The following is a 21714-nucleotide window of genomic DNA, read 5'->3' as shown; positions in this document are numbered from 1 at the left end:
TCAAAATGACGTCATGCGCAGAAGCGGCGAATCGCAACCCGTGCACACGCATACGTGGGTTGCATTCTGCTCATGTTGCGAACGTGGCTCTGGAAAGGATCCCGTTCGCAACCAGAGGTACCACTGTAATAATAATAATAATAATAATAATAATAATAATAATAATAATAATAATAATGCCTTTCCCCAGGCTTAAAATCTTGCTGCTTCTGACCTATTTTATTTTCATAACGTGGGTACCGAAATGATTTATTCCATTGTGGAACCCTCCGCAAGGTGGCATCTGTGTGGTTCTCGGGTGGTCATCCATACAGGCCAGCCTGACCTGAGCCAGACCTACTAACTTCATCAAGTTGGCGGCCTTGTGTCCCTTCAGACGACAGCCTCAGTCTGGAGCTGACAGGATGCTGAATCCAACCACTCTGGCTATCCCAGGTAGACCACAGTTCAAGGTCACATCTGCACCATAAAGAGCTATGATACCATGGCCTCTCCTCTCCAAAGAATTCTGGGAGCCATGGTTCGTGAAGAGTGCGGAGAGTTGCTAGGAGACCACCCCCATTCCCCTCCCAGAGCCGCTACCCCCTAAGTGGTTTAACAATCAATCCCTTTTCCCAGGGAACTCTGGGAACGGCAGCTCTGTGAGGGGGCTAGGGGGTCTACTAACCAGTGCTTTTTTCCTAGAAAAATAGAAGCCATGAAGCTGTTACAGTAAGTGCCACATTTTTAAAATTGCAACAAAAGAAGTGCCGGTATTGCCTGCTCCTGAGTACCTCCCGGGGGGAGGGAGCACTGCTCCTAACCGCTCTCAGCACCCTTAACGAACCACAGCTCCCAGAATTCTTTGGGGGAAGCCATGCCTGCTTATAGTTCTTTAAATATATGCTGTGGCTGGGACCTTGGAGCTGCTTTCTGCCTGGTGCAGGGAGAGCCAGCGTGGTTGGAACTCTGCCTCTTGCCAGCCCGGCCAGTATGACCCAATGGACTACAACTCCCATCATCCCTTGACCAACATTGCAGCGTGTTGACTATTCCTGATGTAATTAAACAGTGAAGTGGGAGGAAGCCTATGAAAGCTTCCAAAGCCAGCAGAAGGGAGCTTGTCCCTCGCCATCCCTGAGATCTAAGAAGAGGCATTATTCCCTGCGTGGAAATTCTACTTCTCAGAGAGCAGGGAATACCAGTGACTCCAACTCCCATCAGCAGGCGAGGGTCACCGCCTCCCCCATCCCTGGCTCATGGGCACTGGGTATTCTTCAGATTCATCAGCCACCCACGCCTTCACCACCCCTGCGGGGAAGCCCAGGCCTGCTCTGACGTCTCTACCTTTCCTTCCAGCCATCCCTCTCACTGCGTATGGACCCATGGCGGCGGCGGCGGCAGCGGCTGTGGTGCGAGGGACAGGTAACTGCCGTGCTCCCTGGGGGGTGGCCACCTTGCTGGCTTTGGGGAAGCTCTCTATTTGTTCTGGGTGAGGGGTGGGGCGGGGGGACAAGGGGGCCTTCATTTTGGCATCTTCACTGGCTAGTCCTGCTTCCTCCTGTAGGGTCCACCCCGAGCCGCACCGGTGGATTCCTGGGCACCACCAGCCCCGGGCCAATGGCGGAGCTTTACGGAGCAGCCAATCAGGATTCAGGAGTCAGCAGCTACATCAGCGCAGCAAGTCCCGCCCCGAGCACTGGCTTTGGCCACAGCCTAGGGGTGAGTGATCAGCAGGAGGGCCCCATGGGGTGGAGCAAGGAGCTCTCTAAAAAGCAGCCTCTGCCAGCCTGGTGCCCTGTGGATGTTTTGGACTACAACTCCCATCAGCTCCAGCCAACATGGCCATTTTGGCCTGCAGCTGTAGTCCAGAATATCTGGAGGGCACCAGTTTGGGGATGGCTGAATTAAAGGATGTGAAGGGCTAAGCAGGACCCAACAGAGCCACTGCCAGACAGGAAAGGCAGGCCAGTGACTTAGTAGCATAACATTCATTTATGTTTGCTTTTTAAAGAAATGTTTGGACTTCTTTAGCTTTGCCTAAAGTCATATATGCTTCAGTAACAATCATAATTATTGAATACTGCTAAAGCATGTAGCATTTTTTTTAAAAAGCACTGTGCATATATTAAATTATGAGACTGTCCCTGCCTTCCAGGCTCGCAATTTAATAGGTACAGCACGTAAGGAAATAGGAATGCGGAGGGAAGAGGAAAGCAAGCGTTAGAACAGCTGCTTTTTCACTGCCCGGTGGATGGGGCCAAGTTGGTCTCCCCATTGCTATGATTATCTTCTTAGGAGGCAGTATGTGCAGCCCTGCCAGTGGCGCTTTCTGATGACAAAGGCTAGAGTGCTCAGCGCTTCAATTCTGCAGCACCAGATAACTCAGTTGGGTCATTTGATGTATTTATTTAGTTCATAAAATGTATATGCTGCATGATTGCAAAACAAAAAACCCCTGAAAAAACCACACTCAAGGCGGTTTACAAAAAAGAACTCTTTTTTTTGTTCAGTATTTTACCCCCTTAAGGAGCCATTTTTTGTCAGTCGTGTTATGAATTATGTGTGTACAATAAAAATAAATCATTTTTTAATTAAAAAAACAACAGCCCCAGATTAAAATTTTCATCAACATTCTACGTATCTGGATAGGCCTTTCCTTAGCAAAAACATTTTTAGCAAGCGCCAAAAAGAGTACAAAATGAGGCACCTGCCTGCTGGATGTCAATAGGCAGGGAGTTCCAAAGTGCTGGCACACTGAAAGTTCCATTCCTTACAAATGTGGAACAATAATTTTGTGGCATCTGTAACAGTTCCAGTTCTGCAGATTGAAGCAGTCAAGACAGCACATCTTGCAGGTTAACCTGATATAGTACATACACACACACACACACACACACACACACACACAAATATGGTACATTGTGAGTGTTCAAAGCTCTGCAGATAATGTCCAATCAATGTCATGTCATTGTTTTGAAGGGACCTTTGATTGCAACAGCGTTTACTAATGGTTACCACTGAAGCTGAGGACCAAGGAAGGAGGAGGTAAGATGGCCAATGGGGACTCGGCTTCCGCAGTGTGCTGTTCATAGGTCTGTCCTTGAAGACAGTTTTAGAACTCTTAGTTGAACTGTAGGGTGAAGTGGCCATAGTCCAAGATATTAGAGGGGATGCCTCCTTCCATAGATACCTATCTGTACTTCGAAGTCAAGTGGTAAGACCTGGGATGGTTCTCTGCATCTTCTGACTTTAAGAGAGGATTGGGCAAATTCATGCTTTCAGCAGCTAATAGCTGTGATGGCTGTGCTCTGCCTCCGTCGTCTGAGGCAGCAATGCTCCTGAATCCCAGTTGCTGGAAACCACTGTGTGTGAGAGAGATGCTTTAGCGCTTGTGTCCTGTTTGTGGGGCTCTCACAGCCATCTGGTTGGCCACTGTGAAAACGAGGTTGGACTGCATGAGCCATTGGCAGCTCTTCTTATGTTCAGAGCCTGTTTCCTCTTTTCTACATGAGGGGAAAGGCGTGCCCATTGACTTGACACAGATGCTTGGCTGTGTGAGAAAAAGTCCTTCCATTTGTCTCTCATGGGATGTTCCCATTGTGGAGTCTAGTATTATGTTGGGCATTGTAAAGATTCTTTAGCTCTGATTCGTGCATTGCAGGGGGTTGGACCAGATTAGCCTTTCAGCTCTACGCGGGTGGCACTGTGGTCTAAACCACCGAGTCTCTTGGGCTTGCCAACCAGAAGATTGGCGGTTCAAATCCCCGTGACAGAGTGAGCTCTCATTGCTCTGTCTCAGCTCCTGCCAACCTAGCAGTTTGAAAGCACACCAGTGCAAGTAGATAAATAGGTACTACTGTGGCGGGAAGGTAAACGGCATTTCCGTGCACTCTGGCTTACGTCATAATGTCCCGTTGCTCCAGAAGGGGTTTAGCCATGCTGGCCACATGACCTGGAAAGCTGTCTGTGGACAAACGCCGGCTCCCTTAGCCTGAAAGCGAGATGAGCACCGCAATCCCGTAGTCGCCTTTGACTGGATTTAACCATCCAGGGATCCTTTACCTTCCTTTTTACCATTGTAAGATTCTACGAGGAGGTGTGCCTACACACTTTTGAGACAGCTGTGAATGCAAAATGCAAAATTCTGGGGAGGCTAACCTTGCACAATCATTCCATAATTTCCATCTCCCCACACCCTTTGTTCTTGCAGATTCCCCAGTGAGCAAACCAAGGACAAGCGACCTGGAGGATCCGGCAACACTTGAGGGATGAGCCAAGATTTCATTTTTAGTAAATAAAACTGCACACTCGTGGCTGTTTGCTGGGCTTCTCCCGGCCTGCCCTGATCTCTCCATTGACCAGATCTTGAGCACTGGATTTGAACGCAAGGAGATCTTGTCTCCTCTTCTTACTAATAACCGCTGACCGTTTACACTTCTCCCCAAACCCTCCACCCCGACAATTCTTCTTTTATTTATTTTGTTAGCTTGTTAGCTTTTATTTTTTAATCTTTTTTGGGGGGGAGGGGAGGGAGAGGGGGTGCTGGGGAAGGAGGACTGAGGAGGTGTGAAGTCAGTCCTCTCATTGTCATTGTTTTTTCGTTGTTGTGGTTCTTTTTGCTCTTTTGCAGAGCCTCTCAGAAGAACCGTTTTTATGAATTTGGATTTTATTTTATTTTTTTGTGATTGTGAGTAGGGGGTAGCTTTTATTGAGGAATATTTTTATTTGGCTTTGAAATCTTTTTGTTTTGTTTTGTTTTTAGATATATATTATATAAATATATATTTTGGGGGGTGGGCAGGGCAGGAGGAAGGAACAGGACTCGGTCATGAGAAAGCAAAAGGTTATCTTGGAAAGGACGCATTGCGATGTCAAGTGAAGGCAGTTCCGAAGGGTAGGCAGAGAGCAGGGAGATGTCGCTGCATCGGGCAGATTCTCTTTCTCTCGGTCTCTCTCTCTTTTTTTTTTTGTAAAAAAAGAAACCTTTTCTTTCTATCAAGGTGAGGCTTTGAGAAACGTGCCGAATTAGCAGAAGGCAATTGCTATGGAACGAATAATGAACTGTATATTTTGCTAAGTGGACTAAGAAGAAGAAGAAAACACTATTCCTGATGACTGAATTCCCCCCTCCCCTCCTTTCCCCTCCCCTAGATTTTAGGTTTCTGTGGGTTTTTATTATTGTTATTTTGTTCTCCGCCCCCTTCCCTTCGATCTTTCCTGTATCATATGTAAATATTGCAGGGCGGTCTTCGGCCTTGTTGTGCACCAAGCAAACTCTGGGTTTCTTAAGCTTCCTTTCTTTTTCCTCTTCTCATTCTGGGCCTCTTGATGCCGAAAACGTGAGCAATACTCTCTCCAGTTGGACCGTGACGAACCTCTTTTCCCTCCCCCTTTTTTATACCTTTTACTGTATAAGATTTTAAGACCTCTGGGAGTCTGGTGGGGTGGGGAGCAGGAGGAGGAGGAGGGCGCTTGGGGGTGTTGGGGGGGGACAGGGGGGAGGGTGGGTTTGGAAAGAGTTGGGTGAGAGCTACTTGCATCATCTGGTGCGGAGGGGGGGCTGCTGTGTTGCTGAGCGGCTTGCGCCAGGCTCAGCATGCGGGCGTCGTGCCCCCCCTCATGACGGTGCCAGCGCCCGCTTTAGAAAAGGGCTTCTTCAGCCACCACTGCTGGTCTCTGTTGACGCTTTGGGTGGATGTAACTCTCCCAATATTTACTGCTTCCTGCCAAGAGGGTGGGCAATAGCTTGCCGGGAGGGCGGGGGTGTCGAGGGCGTCTGTTCGCCCCCCCCCCCAATCTCCCTCACTTTTTACTGTAAAGGTGGGTGGTGATTCAGGCAAAAAAGGTGTGTGTGTTTGTGTGTTTTGCTAGTGAGAGAGACTTAGGCTGTGATCCCACACCCTCCTAAACCCAGCCATCAAACCCAATGGGCATTATTTCTGAGTAAAGGCCACATCCATACCATACATCGAAAGCACATTGAATCCTGGGGGCTGTAGTTTGTCAAAGGGCGCGGAGAGTTGTTAAGAGACCCCCTGTTACCTTCCCAGAGTTACAGCTCTCAGAGTGGTTGAACCATCAGTCCCCTCTTTCCAGGGGAATTGTGAAGGGGAGGGAAGGTCTCACCACCAAAACAAACTGTGGTTCCCAGGATTATTATTATTATTTTGTAGGGGCGGGGAATTCATGGCTGTATTGAGTGGTTTTAACTGGTATGGTATGAATGTGGCCCAAGATCTGCACCGGTAGAAAGGTTCTCAGGGATCCTGTGAGTTTGTGGGGGGGGAGAGAAGCTCTGGATCCCCCACCCTGCTTTACTATGCCAGGATACTGTTTGTTCTTAAGAAAGGCACATTTGAATCATAGAATTGTAGGGCTGGAAGGGCCCCAAAGGGTCACCTGTAGTTCAACCCCCTGCGATGCAAGGATCACAGCTAATTTTGCTGAGACTGACCCCACTGGGAAACTTCCTGTCAGGGGCGAGGTGAGCAAAGTTTGCCTCCTGTGGTGGAAGTGGAAAGTGAAGGGCCACTCTGCACACGTTCAGCGCTCTCTTTGAAGCAGAAAGTTAAATCCCCATTCATTTCCCTTTGCACATGGCCCTCTGCATCTTCCTTCGACTATTCTCGCGGGGCCCTTTCTTTGTCTTCCGCACACCATTTGTCAAGATTTGCTACTACAGTGGTACCTCTGGCTGCGAACGGGATCCATTCTGGAGCCCCATTCGCAACCTGAAAGGAATGCAACCCGCATCTGCGCGCACGCGCGGGCCGCGATTCGCCGCTTCTGTTCATGCGCGAGCAGCACAACCCGGAAGTAACCCTTTCCGGTACTTCCGGGTCGCCGCGGGACGCAACCTGAAAAGACATAACCTGAACCGAACATAGCAAGAGATATGACTATACACAGCCAGGGAGAGGCTGGGAAGTGTGACGTGTGTCTCCCCTTGGAACAGGCATAGCTAGTCATGCTCTCTGGGTGTGACTGGACTACATCTCCCAGCCTTGGCCTGGCTGGCAGGCGGGGCTGCTGGGAGTTAGAGCCCAAGAGCAGCTACGCTGGCTATCCACTCCCTAGGCCATGCCTCACCCGCACGCCTCATTTTCAAGCTGCTTGCCTTTTTGCGGGACTCTTCCTGCCCCGCTCTTCTCGCTACCACGAGGACGGGCTGTAGCTCAGAGGCACAGAGTGCCTGCTTTGGGTGCAGAAGGTCCCAGGTTCATACCTTGGGGTCTGTGTAGACAGGAATAAGCTAGATGACCGATGAACTGACTTCTGCAAGGCAGCTTCTTTGTCTGTGACATTCTGTGTGGTGAGTTGCTGCCCAAGAGTGGGCTTTTGGGTTGCTTCTGACTACCATACTTGAATTCTCCCCCAAAGGCCCATTTTTAGGGAACCAGTGCTCCCGCAGAGGCAAGATCTAGATTTGGCCTTTCCAATGGATTTTGGGCATGACTCAGGTGGGAAGCAGGCAGATCTAACCCCTGTGAGGCCTCCTCCAGAGAGCGAAAGTGTGTGATTCGAAAGGATTCAGACATGCTGCAGCCATGTCCCTGCCTCTCTGCTTCAGCCTTTCAGTAAGACAACATTTTGGTGCCCAAAGGGGAAGATCCCAGTGGCGCCCACTCCCTCTCCCCACACGCCTATCAATGGAGCTATCAGTCCAGTGTGGTGATCTCCCATGCAACCTCCATTGAAACGAACGGCATCTGTGCAAGAGTACCATAGTTTGTAACATCACAGGCACTAGCCACTGCGTTCTGTCTGCTAACTGAAGGGCTCTTTCGCAGCTCCTGTTCCTTTCAGGGAGGCTTGTGGCAGGGACCTTCCTTCTGGATCGATTGCATGTAGGGAATAGTGTGGATGGGTGTTGTGTCATCTACATTTTGCGGGACGGAAATGCCTTGGGCCCACCCTTCAGAGAATTGCCACTTTGGCAAGGAAGGAAGCTGTGGGATCTGCTGAGCCTCTTTGAGGTGGCAAGAGGAAATCTATCTATATGTGTTTGGGGGGATGCGCAAAATCCCACTTGTCTCAGGTTCCTCTCTTCTGACCCCTTTCTCCCACACAGCCAACCAGGAGAGGGTCTCTCTGCCCATTGCATTATTTAGGCAATGTTAAAAGACGCTTCCACATCGTGCAGCTGTGGCAAATGTGCAGTTTGGGTAAGGGCCGTGGTAGAGAGCATCTGCTTTGCATGCAGGCGGTCTCGGGTCCAATCCCCCCCCCCCATTGCCAAGTAGAACTAAGGCTCCTGTCCCAAACCATTGAGAGCCTCTGCCAGTCAGTGCAGACAATACTGAGCTACATGGACTAAGGGTCTGACTCTGTTTCAAGGAGCATTCCATCCATCCCTTGCTTGCAGCTTCCTCTTGGTGTGTGCATACTTAGTTGCAGGCTCCATTTCCTCCCTACATGTGTAATGCAATACTTCATGGGTGAGAATTTTCAGTTGCAATAAATCAATACCCTTTTGTTGCGGAGGGGGGGAGCTTAAATTTTCCTCTTCCGGGGCTGGGTCTGAAATCTGTTTAAACTTGAACCAAAGACCTTGTCTGAGCCTTTTCTTAAGATGCAGTCTGACACTTTTGCCCAGGGAAAATAAAACACAGCTTCATCTTAAGTCAAATAATAATAATAATTTTTTTAGCGCCTTTCCTCAAACTTAGCCCCTATGAGCAAGAGACAAATCCAGCCTTCCCCAACCTGGTGCCCTCCAGATGTTTTGGGCTGCATCAACCCTCAGCCAATACAACCACAGCATCTACTCGTGCACGCCCATGCTGGCTGGAGGCTGATGGCAAATTTTGTCCAAAAGAAATGCAGAGAGCACCAGGTTGTGGAAGTCTGGACACACAACAACACCCAAAAACAGGATCTTTGCTTCCTCAAGACTGGTGACTAGTGACCATTTTTCAAACAGCGTTGAAAGTAGCAGAAAAGAGCCGGCGTCATTTCCTGGGGGCGGGTTCCTTTGTCCTGCTATAACAACTTCGGTCGCGCAGGTTTTTGAAATGATCAGAAGCCTGCAGAACCCGTTTGACCAGGATCAGTTTAAACTTCATGCAGCCTGCAGAGGCTGTTCAGAGTTGGAGTCCAGCAACATCTGGAGGGAAACAGATGTCCCTTATCCCTGCACTCACTTCAGAGTGCATGTTTTAATGCTGCTTTATCGGGGGGGGGGAGGAGACTCCATGGAGGATACAGCTGTCAATGACTATTAGCTGCTGTGTTTTACCTCCACTGTTGGAAGCAGTGAACGCAGGTGAGGAGACTTATTCTTGCGCTCAGGTTCTGCAAGCTTGCTTCCCCAAAGAGGCACCTGGATGGCCACTGTGAGGGCAGGAGGCTGGACCAGATGGGCCCCCTTTGGCGTGATCCAGCAGGGCTCTTCTTGTATTCTTATGGAGCCTCCAGGTCCAGAGGCAGTCTATCTAAATTCTTAGGTTCTTTGGGGCCTTTGGCTCTACTGTGAGAACAAAGAGGCCAGACTAGATGAGCCTTTGGGCCTGATCCATCTGCAGGGCTCTTCATACATTCTTATGCATATAGAAAACCAGTGCGCCGTGCTTTGTGATTTACCCCAGCCCTCCTTCACCTGCTGGTTTCATGTCACTAGGGAAGATTTCCTTAACTGGAACCTCCAAACCCAAGCGGAAGAAGCATCCACTTTGCATGCAGAGGTTCAATCCTTGGCATGTAATCCTGTGGGACAGGGCTAGGAGGGACCCTGCTGCCAGTGTGGACAGTACTGAGCTAGACGAACCAGTGGCCTGACTTGGTATAAGGCAGCTTCCTATGCTGCTATTTAACTCGGAACCATGAGAACTAGCACCTTGTCAAAAGAAGGGCCCTAGGTCACTGGCGGAGCACTTTGCATGCAGAAGGTCCCAGGTTCTGCCCCCAATGGCATCTCCGGGCAAGACTGGGAGAGACCCCTGCCTCAGACACTGGAGAGCCACTGCCAGTCAGTGTAGGGAATCCTGAGGAGATGATTCTGTATAAGGCAGCCCCCCTGCATCCTGAAGTGGAACAGCCCAGGTGTGAAGCCTTTTGACTGCTCATCAGCGTCAGCCACCCCTTTCTGTTCTCCCTCTCTCTCTCTTTCTGCCTCATGCCCCCCTCCCTCTCTTTGGGGTGATGTCCTTGCTGCCTTGTCCTCAAACCCCAAATCCCCACCTGAAGCAGGTCATAAATATTGGGAGAGTTCTCTTTTTTTATTCTTTTTCTTCTTTTTTTGCGGGGCGGGGGGTGGAGAGGGAAGGAGCGGGGGGTGGGGTGGGATAACTTAGCGAATTAGTACTGGAAACACAAAGCAATAATTTTTGTTACTGAGACGAGTCTGTATGTCCTTTTTTTAAAAAAAGAAGAAGCGAAAGTGCAGCCGCGATTTATTGGGTTTATTTTTATTCTCGAGTCTTCAGCCTTGGGGGGCTGCAGAGGGGGTGGGGGGACACACACAGCCGTGCCTCCCCCCTCGGTACACGCGCTGAGCTGCTTCTCCGACCACGTCCCTTACCTGCGGTGCCACCAAGATCCGGAGTTTGCATTGCGACTCTCTTGGCAACAGCCCAGGTGTCAGGGGGGTGAGAGGGCCTGTGATTTGGGGGGGGGGAGCTGCTGCTGCTGTGTCTGTTCTTTTTTTTTTTAAGAGAAAAAAAAATAAAGCTGTGGTTTTTATTAAGCCAGTTTTATTATACGTCAATGTTCTCTCTCCATACCTGTAACCCCTTTTTCCAGATTTTCAGTTTTAAATTCCTAATAAATTATTTGAAAACGGCTTTTGGCTTTGTTGGTGTGGTTTGGAAGTGGGCAAACGCTGCCATGGAAGTGTGTGGAGTTTGCATCTAGAAATCTCCCTGCAGGGAGAACGAGCTGTTGGGGTGTGGCTCAGTGGCAAAACATCTCCTCTGCATACAGAAAGTTCCCAGTTTGATCCCCAGCATCTCCAGGTAAACTCCTGCTTGAGATTCTGGAGAGCTGCTGCCAGTCAGTGTAAGCTCAATAGGCCAGTGGCCTACCTCAGCATAGGGCAGCTTCCTGTGTTCCTGATTGGAAAGGGCAATTGTTCAGTGGCGGAGTGCCTGCTGAAGGTCCCTGCTCCAATCTCTGGCACCTCCGGGTAGAGCTGGGAATAGATCTGAAACCTGGGAAAGCTGCTGCCAGCCAGTGTTGACATCACTGAACTAGACGAACCAACATGTTCCACTTTGTTCCTGAGCTTCTAGAAACCAGAAAGGATGAGGGGAAGGGCTGTGACTCGGACGCAGAGCACCTGCCTTGCATGCAGAAGGCCCCAAGTTAAGTCCCCGGCAGCAACTTCAATGTCCCCTGTCTGAAGCCCTGGAGACCCACTGCCAGCCAGTGTAGGCAGCACTAAGCTAGATGGATCAGTGATCTGACAGGTAACAGGCAGCCTCGTTAAGTTCCTATGTTGTGGTGTGGTGGTGATGGGCCAGTGACATTTGATATTTTCTACCTGAGACTCCAAAACCTGAAGAAAGCCAAGAAGCAGAAGAATCAGTCACAAAGTGGGAACTTGTGGATCTCAGTTATCCCTGACCACAGGCCATGCTGGCTGGAGCTGATGGAAGTTGGAGGGCTGCGATTTCCCAACTCCTGGCGCAGATCAAGGCCTCCATCATTGATGACCAGCATATTTCAAAGCAGAAACACTATTAAAAGGCAAAACCCCACTTATCCTCACAACAACCCTGTGGAGATGAGAGTGACTGGCTCCCAAGGTCACCCAGTGATTTTGTGGGAGGGGGTGGCTATTGATTGCTTTTTGTTTTGTTACACATTTTCTGTCCTCATTTTGTATTTTTATGTCATGAACTGCCCTGTGATCTTCGGTTGGAGGGTGGTGCACCAATTTAATACAGTGGTACCTCGGGTTACATACGCTTAAGGTTACAGACACTTCAGGTTACAGACTCCACTAACCCAGAAATAGTACCTCGGGTTAAGAACTTTGCTTCAGGAGGAGAACAGAAATTGTGCTCCAGCAGCGCGTTAGCAGCTGGAGGCCCCATTAGCTAAAGTGGTGCTTCAGATTAAGAACAGTTTCAGGTTAAGAATGGACCTCCGGAACGAATTAAGTACTTAACCCAAGGTATCACTGTAAATGAAAATATTCCGCCTGCACAAGCCCCATTGAAATCAATAGGCGTGCATTTCCGCCTCCTCACAAACCCTTGAGCCAGCCTGCTCCTTCGCAAGTGCTGCTCTCCCAGGGCTTGGGGTCTGCAGATGGACTGGAACTGGATTGCCGCCAGTGTCCTGTTACGTCTTGGAAATCTGGGCAGCCGCCAATGTCCTGAGAGCAGGCCCTCCTGGCCACTCGAGCTGATGTGCTGTTTAATACTGGGAAACGAGGACATTCTTGGAACTGAGGAATAGCCACGTGGTGGGTCTGCTGTTGACCCTAAGCTGGAGTGAGTTGCCCAATTGGAGGCGTTTTTAAAACAGCCGTTTCTCCTTCCCTTTTAGCCTGGCACAGCAGTAATGGGGGGGGCACCTGTTGATTTTCGCACAATCAATTTACGAACGACGCTTTCCATTTGCACAGGTGTCATTAGCCGGCAGAATGCAGCTTAAGTGCTGCGGTGTGTGTGTGTGGAGTGCTTGCAAAGCACCCAAGCCATCTTGGGGTTGCTTTTGTCGCAGCCAAGGCCAACGAGAGGCAGTGTGAAATAGTGGTTAGAGTGCTGGACAAGGCCCTGGGAGAGACCAGGGCTCGGATCCTGACTTGGCCGTGAATCTCCCTGGGTGACCTTGCCTCAGGCAGTCACTAACTCAAAAACCCACCCTACCTCACAGGGTTGTATTGAGAATAGAATGGAGAGCAGGAGAACTCTGTAGGCCATCTTCAGCTCCCTGGATGAAAGGTGAGAGAGACATGGAATTAAAGAACAGATAAAATCTCCTGTGATTCTGAAAATAAATTCTCAAATGGATGGCGGCCTATTTAATGTGGCCATGTATACTTGAAATGATTTCGCTGTGTTGGCGGTCGGATCCACAATATCATTTCTTAAGCGGCATGAATGGAAAAGTTCAAGAGGCCCCAATGGTTCGTGGTAGAGTACATTTCTATCCATTCATTCATTCATTCATTCAATGGATATGCCACCTTTCTTTCTGAAGGAGTCTAGCGTGGCAAACACAGCCATAGTAAAAAATTTTTTTTAAAAAAATAGAGCATTCTTAAAACATTCTGAAAACCAGTTTAAAACACCTCATTCTATGATCTCAAGAGTTTCCAGAAACAGTGCATATCAGCCATCAAATGCCTGGGCAAAAAGATGTTTTCAAATCCATCCTGAATGTCAGTAATGAGACAGGCATGCAGACCTCACCAAAGAGAGCATTCCAGAACCGGGGAACCACCACTGAAAAGGCCCCGTCACAGGTCAGTGCCAACTGGGCAGCCCCTGGTGGCATCAAGGCCTTGCTTTTTGATTGTAGGTTCCAAGACGGTGGTTAATGGTTGAACACGTGTACCCACTTGTAATGAGGCCTTGGAGAGACTGAACAGACCATCCTTCTCTAGCCACCCAGAGTGGTTAGGGCAACCCAGTCAGATGGGCAGGGTACAAATAATAAAATGATGATGATGATTGCCTGACACCATCAGTGCCTTCCATCAGTTGGGAGGGCTCTATTGTTCAATCCTGGTGCCTTCACTTAGGTTAGGAAACATCCTTCGATCACTCGGTGCTGACAGAATTAGCTAGCCTTTCTCCAGCCTGGTGCCCTCTACAGGTTTCGCACTATTAACTCCCAGCAGCCCCAGCAGGATTTGACTCTCCTGGCCTGGGTCTGATGGGAGTTGTAGTCCAAAACAACAGGGGAGTCTGGCAGGGGCAACCTGGCCCTTATAGTTCTAAAACAGACAACCTGGGGCAGGAGGAATTTGGGATTTGCTTTGCCCGTTGCCCGGGAATCCTAATTTAAGCTGTTTTGCATCCAGCAACTGTTCTCCTTTGCTATTCCTTCCAGGATTAGTCCTGGCAACAAAAACTGGCTATGTGGGTTGAGTCCCAGCTTGAATCAAGTGGTGAATAGAATAGAATAGAATAGAATTTATTATTTATATTCCGCCCATCTGGCTGGGTTTCCCCAGCCACTCTGGGCAGCTTCCAACAAAGCATTAAAATATAGTAGTCTGTTAAACATTAAAAGCTCCCCTAAACAGGGCTGCCTTCAGATGTCTTCTAAAAATCTGGTAGTTGTTCTTCTCTTTGACATCTGGTGGGAGGGGGTTCCACAGGGTGGGTGCCACTACCAAGAAGGCCCTCTGCCTGGTTCTCTGTAACTTGGCTTGTCGCAGGGAGGGAACCTCCAGAAGGCCCTCAGAGCTGGACCTCAGTGTCCGGGCAGAACGATGGGGGTGGAGACGCTCCTTCAGGTCTACTGGGCCGAGGCCGTTTAGGGCTTTAAAGGTCAACACCAACACTTTGAATTGTGCTCAGAAACGTACTGGGAGCCAATGTAGGCCTTTCAAGACTGGTGTTATGTGGTCTCGGCGGCCACTCCCAGTCACCAGTCTAGCTGCCGCATTCTGGATTAGTTGTAGTTTCCGGGTCACCTTCAAAATTAGCCCCATGTAGAGCGCAGGGTGGTGGAAAGACCACCAGGGTTATGTTTTTAAATGGGTGTTTTTGAAATGAGATTCCTCTTTAGGGAAGGCTAAGCTTCGTATTGGAAAGGGAAATGGCTGCTTTTCCACTGGCCTTGCTTGACACTCAAGCCACCACCCCGATCAACCTCTAATGGAAGAAGGATGCTTATAGAAAGGTAAACAGGGCACTCTTATCTCGGATCCAGGTGCCAAGGGGAGGGCAGGGTATAAAGATGCAGGGAAGTGAAGGACGGCCACTAGGACTTGGACACCTGATGAAATGAACCTCGCCCTCCTCCTAGTTCTCCTGGCATCAGGTGAGTTGCAACCCAGTGAAGTTGCGAATTCCTTGCTTTGCAGATACATTCTGATCGGCCTGGAAAGGTGGTGTTTTTAGGGTGGTTTTTTTGCTATTTGAGTGGTGCAATAAACTTGTGGATTTAGAGGAAACCATCTGTATGTCTGATTCAGACAATGGGTACCTTTAAAAAGCAAAAAAAAGTCTTCTGGGTGGCTCCTTCCTCCTTCCACTTTAGAAGTCCCCATTTTTTGCAAGTGAAATATTGCAATCACAAGTATTTGGAGTATAAACAGCTGTGTGTGATCTAATCTCTGTAATATTGCACAAGCCCCTTCATGGGGGAAATTTCTAAAAATGTTTTTGAGGTGGTCTGGAAGACAGTTTTCTTGCTTTTCTTTGAAATCATTGGATACAATTTACCCCGAGCAAGAGTTTTATAATATTTAAAGCACCCTGGCGTATGAATGGTATTCTGTGTACCTCTTGAAGAATGGGTGTATCCAGGATTTATGTTGGGGGGGCAGGACTTTTGTTGGGGGTGCAGAACTGAGCTATCTGCGATTGGTCAGTTAGTTATTTTTATTGTTTTACTTGTTTTAGGGGTGCAGCTGCACTCCATGTACCCAACCCTCTGCTACACCCATGCTCTAAAGTCTCTCTTGTTCCAGCGTTGCATGCCTTCCCTTCTTGCTTGGCCAGCTGGGAAGCACAACTCTAACCTGGTAATTCCCAGACTTGCACGCTGGGGGCAGTTGAAGCAAAGTGATGTGTTAAATCTGCCAAAGAGTTCCTAGGAGCCCAAACTGTAAGCCACATCTCTGTATGAGTTCCTGCTCTGGCCCTCTCTCTTTCCAGCGAGTCTCTACCTTGAGCAGGCTTCCTCAACCTCGGCCCTCCAGATGTTTTGAGACTACAATTCCCATCATCCCTGACCACTGGTCCTGCTAGCTAGGGATCATGGGAGTTGTAGGCCAAAAACATCTGGAGGGCCGAGGTTGAGGAAGCCTGACCTTGAGCATGTCTGGGCCCTTCCATTGCTCCTGCTGCACAAGCTCAGCAGAGTCCTGTGCTTTTCCAAGGAGTATACCTGTTGCAACTCTTCATGTCCAGTGCAACTCTGCATGCCCAGAGTTCAGGCAGAAGTATTTAGTTTGTTTCTGGCACTGTTCATGGCTTGGACAGCTCAGTCAGTAGAGCATAAGACCCTTAGCTTCAAGGTGGTGAGTTCAAGCCACTGGAACAATAAATACAGTTTAAAGAGCAAAGTAACTGAAATAAATACATTTTAAAGAGCAAAGGAATTGAAATGCAATAATGTGTAAAACGTGCAGGCGTAAGCAAGGCAATAATAAAAGAATCAATTGAACAATGATTAAATTATAACAACACAAGACGGAAGAAGTTAAAAAAAATTGAGATCACACATGGGTGAAGGGGAACGGGGGTATAGGGGAATTTGAAATATTATTTATAATATAAAAGCTTAAACATAAAATTTCTAACTGTGTTGTATTTGTATACAGCAAAGAGAAGTTTAGAGTAATTAGGTATACTTTAATTTAGTTAATTATGTAATAGGCTTATGTTAGAAAATGAATATGGATGTTGAATTTAATGTTTGTAATTTTTCTTTTTTTGGTTTTGGAAATAAAAAAAAAATAAAAAAATAAACAAGGAACTGAAATGCAAAGTTAAACATACAGCCATTGAAAAGGTGGGAATAACTACCTAAATCCAAAGAAAGATACGTACTCACAGGAGCTTTCGAAAGGCTCTCTGATCATGCACCGTCCTCTGAGAAGTTTTTGTGTGAATGTGTGTCGCTTTGTTTCCTAGTGGGCACTGCCCATGCTTCTGTCCTCCGGAACCTGTGGCAATTCCGTAACATGATCAAATGCACCATGCCATCCAGTGACCCCCTCAGGGATTACAACAACTACGGCTGCTACTGCGGCTTGGGGGGCAGCGGGACGCCAATTGATGCCCTGGACACGTAAGCAGCCATCTTTCTTAAAGCACTCAAACCCTCTGCTCACCATTGTGTATTCTCATTGTGATTTTGAGATGGGAGGTCCCGCTGGAGCAAACGTCCCCAACTGTCTGGCTTCCAAATGTTTTGGACTACAACTCCCATCAGGCCTGGACAGCGCAGCATGATGGGAGTTGTAGTCAAAGCACCTGAAAGGCATTTGGTTGCAGAAGGCCATTTTCTGGGAAGAACCTGCCTTGCCACTCACTCACTCTTTTTTTTAAAAAAAATATATATTGATGTTCTTCAGGTTTATACATTTCACTAATTTTACGACCATTTTAACGTTTCAAAACTTGACTTCCTTCCCCCCTCTTTCTGCAGTTCTTTAAATTTATTTTTAATATCTTCTGCATATCCGAAATTAACTTAATTTGCTCATTTATTTATCTACTTCAAATATATACTCTTATAAAACTGAAGGTTATTACAATAATCCTGCCAATGTTCTTATCTGTTTACAATTTATCTGCAAATATTCAGCAAACCATTTCCATTCTTTTATAAAAAGTCTGTTGTCTTGACTTCTTAATTCTTCCGGATGCCTTGCCACTCTCTGGATTAGGTAGAGAGCTTGGTCTCTTCCAGCAAGAAAGCTTTCTGAATTTGTGTCAGGCGCCCGGAGAACTGTTCTGAATCTTTTTCTTTTTCCTTTTGCTTCCTGAGCAGCTGCTGCCAAATCCACGACAACTGCTATTCCGCAGCCAAGAAGCACCCGGACTGCACTTTCATCCTGGATAATCCTTACACGAAGACCTACTCCTACACCTGCTCTGGCACCGAAATCACCTGTACGGGTAAATGCACTTCATATGCCACGCTTAGCAGAGGCTCTGGCACAGTTGGTAATGCACATGGCTTTCTTCCCCGCAAGTGGAGCAGATTCTCTTTCACTTGAGGTTTTGAAACATAGCTTGGATGGCCACTTCAGATACAATTCCTGCATTGTAGAAGACCCCTGGGGTCCCTTCTACCAACTCTACAATTCTATGATTCTATAACCCTGGATCTGGTCCCAGGCTTGTGCTGTCAGACCCCCCTTTCCCCAAGCTGGTGCCCTCCAGACATGGCTGAACTACAACTCCCATCATGCCTGCTCTGGCTAATGGGAGTTGGAATCCAGCAACACCTGGAAGGCCCGTTTCCTAATGCCTGGTATAGTTAAAGGTTTATGCCAGGGCTTCTCAAACTTGGGTCTCCAGCTTCTTATAGACTACAATTCCCATCATCCCTGGCCACTGGTCCTGCTAGCCAGGGATGATGGGAGTTGAAGCCCAAAAACCAGCTGGAGACCCAAGTTTGGGAAACTGGTTTATTCCTATGCTTACAAATCAGATGTGGTCGGAAAATATGTGAGGACGATACAGAGACACTGGCGTGCAAGCGTTTAGGTCAACTGGATCTGCCTTACAAAGGGAGTGAGCGAATGAGGGCAATTTCAGACTGAAGGGTTTGTGTGGATTAGTGGAACCACTGTTGAAGATCCAGGACGCCTAAAAGGAAGCAGCTGTTCATGCAACACATAACTAATCTATGGAATGCCCTCCTGCAGGAGACAATAACAGCCACCAACCTAGACAGCTTTAAAACATGCAAATTCATGGAGGAGGCTATAAATGGCTATTAGCTCTATTGGCTATGCTCTGCCGCCACTGTGAGAGCAGGATAGTGGACCAGATGGGCCATTGGTCTGATTCAGTAGGCTTTTCTTAAGTTCTTGTTCATTCATTCATTCAATTTATATTCTGCACTTCCTCCCAAAGGAGCAAACACATCCATCCATTCTTTCTCCCAAACAATACGATACGATAATCTTTATTGTCATTGTCCAATGCAGAACAACAAAATTGAAAAAATTTACATCAGACATTCAAAAACCAACAAGCCTGCTATCCCAGCTATCCCAGCCTGGTTAGCCCCAAAAAACTCTGATACCCCATAATTAAATACAATATACTCCCATAGAGACTACCTTACACTGCGTTTAAAACCAAAATCGCATTTGAATAGAAACTGTTTCTCAGGCGGCTAGTCCTAGTCTTTATAACCCTGTACCTTCTTCCAGAAGGCAGAAGCTGAAAGAGATCATTTCCGGGGTGCGCACTATCCTGCAGCTTTCTTATGATACCTGGAAGCGTAGATTTGATCCAAGGTGGGAAGAGGGCACCCAATTATTCTCTCTGCAGTCTTTACAACCCTGGACAGCATTGTTTTTCCCCCTGACCATGCAGCTCCCAAATCACACAGACCATAAGTTAATACACTCTCAACAGTACAATGGTAAAATGCCATCAACAGGTCCTTTGAGAGATTATTTTTCCGGAGGATTCTCAGAAAATATAACCTGGGCGTAGCCAGGATTTATTTTAGGGGGAACGATGCAATTGGTCAGTTAAGTATTTTTATTTATTTGATGGGGGGAGGCAGCTGCTCCCTCTGCACCCTGCTGGCTACGCCCATGCTTCCAAACATTCTATAAACAGTTTAAAGCATTTTCTCATCCAGTGATCTCTCGGTTGCCAGGAGCAGTATTCTTCAACCATCCAGCGCACTTGGGGAAACAGGAATGTTTTTAAATTCCCCTTGAAAGTCAGTAACGAGGGAAGCAGGTGCATCCCACAAACATGGAGTCACCACCAAAAAGGCCCTGTCAGGGGGGAGGGGGTCAGCAACCCCTCATGGCAGAGGCACCGCCACCGAGACCTCACCTGCTGATGGTTGTTATTGGGGAAGGGACTTGTGTGGTTAACTTGCGTCCCAAGCCACTTACGACGTTATATGCTCGTGCTACCACTTTGAATCAACTCAGAAGTCCACTGGTAACCGACTTAAACTCTGGCAGTTTCAAAGGTATTTGGGAACTGTGTCCCCAGGAGGTCGTGGGCAGTATTTACTTTCCTAAAAGGGAGAGGGTGGGTTACCTGGGCTCAAGCGCACCTGAACTCCTGATTCCCCCGTCTTCTCCCAAATCTTCTTTCTCCAGAAAAGAATAATGAGTGCGAGGCTTTCATCTGTAATTGTGACCGCAGCGCCGCCATCTGTTTTGCGGGGGCTCCGTACAACAAGGAGTACAAGAACCTGGATACCAGCAAATTCTGCAAGTGATGTTTGGGGCAACCCAGTTCAAAAGGCTCCTCAAGCAGGGGAGCTATCGGAGACCCGGCTTAAAAGAAATCTTCGTGCTGAGTTTGTTTGCTGCCGCAAATTTAGGAGGATTGTTTCGTGTGATTTTTTATGAAGGTGTGCTGGTGGGTGGGTGATTCCCTGAAATCCTTTAAATGCGCAAATAATAAATGAATGAATGAACGAACAAACTGGGGCAGGGTGTGTGTGTTTGTGAATGAAGTCTTCTACCACAAGGGGGTTCCTGCCTCCACCCTGAGTAATAAAATAATTCCATGCTAGGGGTTATCCTTAGGAAAGGAATTGAAAATAAAACTGCTGTTATGAAAGGGTTGTCGTACAAATCTATGTTGCAGCTGCAGTTCTGGGTGCCTTGCCTCAAAAAGGATATCGTAGAGTTGGAAAAGGTTTAGAAAAAGGAAATGCAAGTGATGAAGGGGATCGACTGCCCTGTGAAGAAAAGCTGTAGCATTTGGGGCTTATAGACTCATAGGTAAAGGTACCCCGACCGTTAGGTCCAGTCGCGGAAGACTCTGGGGTTGCAGTGCTCATCTCACTCTGTAGGCCAAGGGAGCCAGCCTTTGTCCGCAGACAGCTTCCGGGTCATGTGGCCAGCATGACTAAGCTGCTTCTGGCGAACCAGAGCAGCACATGGAAACACCGTTTACCTTCCCGCCAGAGTGGTACCTATTTATCTGCTTGCACTGGTGTGCTTTCGAACAGCTAGGTTGGCAGGAGCAGGGACCAAGAAACAGGCGCTCACCCAGCTGTGGGGATTTGAACTGCCGACCTACTGGTTGGAAAGCCCTAGGCTCTGTGGTTTAGACCACAGCGCCACCTGCGTCCCTTTAGACTCATAGAATTGCTTTAAAAGAGGACTGGACAAATTGACGGAGGAGAGGGCTATCGGTGGCTACTAGCTGTGATGGCTGTGCTCAGGCTCCAAGGTTGGAGACAGCATCACTTCTGAATCTCAGTTGCCAGAAACCACAGGAAATGAGAGTGTTCTGGTGTTCGAGTCCTGCTTGCTGGTTTCCCATGGAGGCATCTGGTTGGAAACTGAAATACTTTATTGTCACTTGTACAACTTGTATACAGTGAGATTACACGAGCACCCCCCACTCAGCTCTCTTAGTCTTAATTCTCCTCGTTTACTGACGCACACCCACCAAACAACAGTTGCCCTGTTGTTATCTTTTCATTCTAGTCCTCATGGTTCTAAAAAAGACACAGCTGAATTAAATAGGCCTGACTCGGTATAGGTCGGCTGCCTGTTATTCCATCTGGCTGAGCACTGCAGACACTGGCTGGCAGCAGCTCTCCAAGTCCAGGGTTTCACAGAATCATAGAATTGTAGAGTTGGAAGGGAACCCCAAGGGTCATCTAGTCCAACCTCCTGCAATGCAGGAATCTCAGCTAAAGCACCCATGACAGGTGGCCATCCAACCTCTGCTTGAAAACCTCCAATGAAGGAGAACCCGCAACCTTCCAAGGGAGACTGTGCCACTGCCAAACAGCTCTTCCTGTTTAGTCAAAATCTCCTTTCTTGTAACTTGAAGCCATCGGTTCGAAGCCTACCTTCCGGACCAGAGAAAACAAACTTGCTCCATCTTCCAAGTGACAGCATATTTGAAGATGGCTATCATATCTCCT

The 21714-nt window shown here is 48.1% G+C and overlaps 2 protein-coding genes across 7 annotated transcripts in view; both read left to right on the top strand.

Annotated features, from left to right (window-relative positions):
• MSI1 (musashi RNA binding protein 1) overlaps window positions 1-4340 on the top strand; it is a 55317-nt gene extending 50977 nt beyond the window's left edge. For 3 of the 5 annotated variants that reach the window (XM_083590472.1, XM_083590474.1, XM_083590471.1), the window contains 4 exons: window positions 1339-1404; window positions 1529-1701; window positions 2962-3027; window positions 4193-4340. In XM_083590472.1, the coding sequence (XP_083446598.1) occupies window positions 1339-1404; window positions 1529-1701; window positions 2962-3003 (281 nt within the window). In that variant the 3' untranslated portion in view covers window positions 3004-3027; window positions 4193-4340. The remainder of the gene's footprint in view (window positions 1-1338; window positions 1405-1528; window positions 1702-2961; window positions 3028-4192) is intronic. The other 2 variants (XM_083590475.1, XM_083590473.1) reach the window with 1 other exon arrangement.
• Window positions 4341-14779: 10439 nt separating this feature from the next.
• Window positions 14780-20252, top strand: PLA2G1B (phospholipase A2 group IB). 2 transcript variants are annotated; one of them, XM_083590735.1, is made up of 5 exons: window positions 14839-14925; window positions 15578-15714; window positions 16746-16902; window positions 17608-17735; window positions 19922-20252. In XM_083590735.1, the coding sequence occupies exons 3-5, from the start codon at window positions 16796-16798 to the stop codon at window positions 20041-20043; spliced, it is 357 nt and encodes a 118-aa protein (XP_083446861.1). In that variant the 5' UTR covers window positions 14839-14925; window positions 15578-15714; window positions 16746-16795; the 3' UTR covers window positions 20044-20252. The 2 variants fall into 2 exon arrangements, with proteins under 2 accessions (XP_083446860.1, XP_083446861.1); XM_083590734.1 differs by lacking the exon at window positions 15578-15714 and having other exon boundaries at window positions 14780-14925.
• The last annotated feature ends 1462 nt before the right edge of the window (window positions 20253-21714 follow it).

This window comes from Podarcis filfolensis (genome assembly GCF_964270895.1).
Source record: "Podarcis filfolensis genome assembly, chromosome: 16".
Classification (NCBI taxonomy): Eukaryota; Metazoa; Chordata; class Lepidosauria; order Squamata; family Lacertidae; genus Podarcis; species Podarcis filfolensis.
Note: the sequence above shows the minus strand (reverse complement) of the source record. Positions and strands in the feature narration are given on the sequence as shown.

Excerpts from the sequence above, each read along its gene's own strand:
- PLA2G1B (XM_083590734.1), top strand. The coding sequence starts at position 14,889 with ATGAACCTCGCCCTCCTCCTAGTTCTCCTGGCATCAG. Across the intron at positions 14,926-16,745 it reads CCTAGTTCTCCTGGCATCAG|TGGGCACTGCCCATGCTTCT; the intron begins GTGAGTTGCAAC and ends TTTGTTTCCTAG. Across the intron at positions 17,736-19,921 it reads CACCGAAATCACCTGTACGG|AAAAGAATAATGAGTGCGAG; the intron begins GTAAATGCACTT and ends TTCTTTCTCCAG.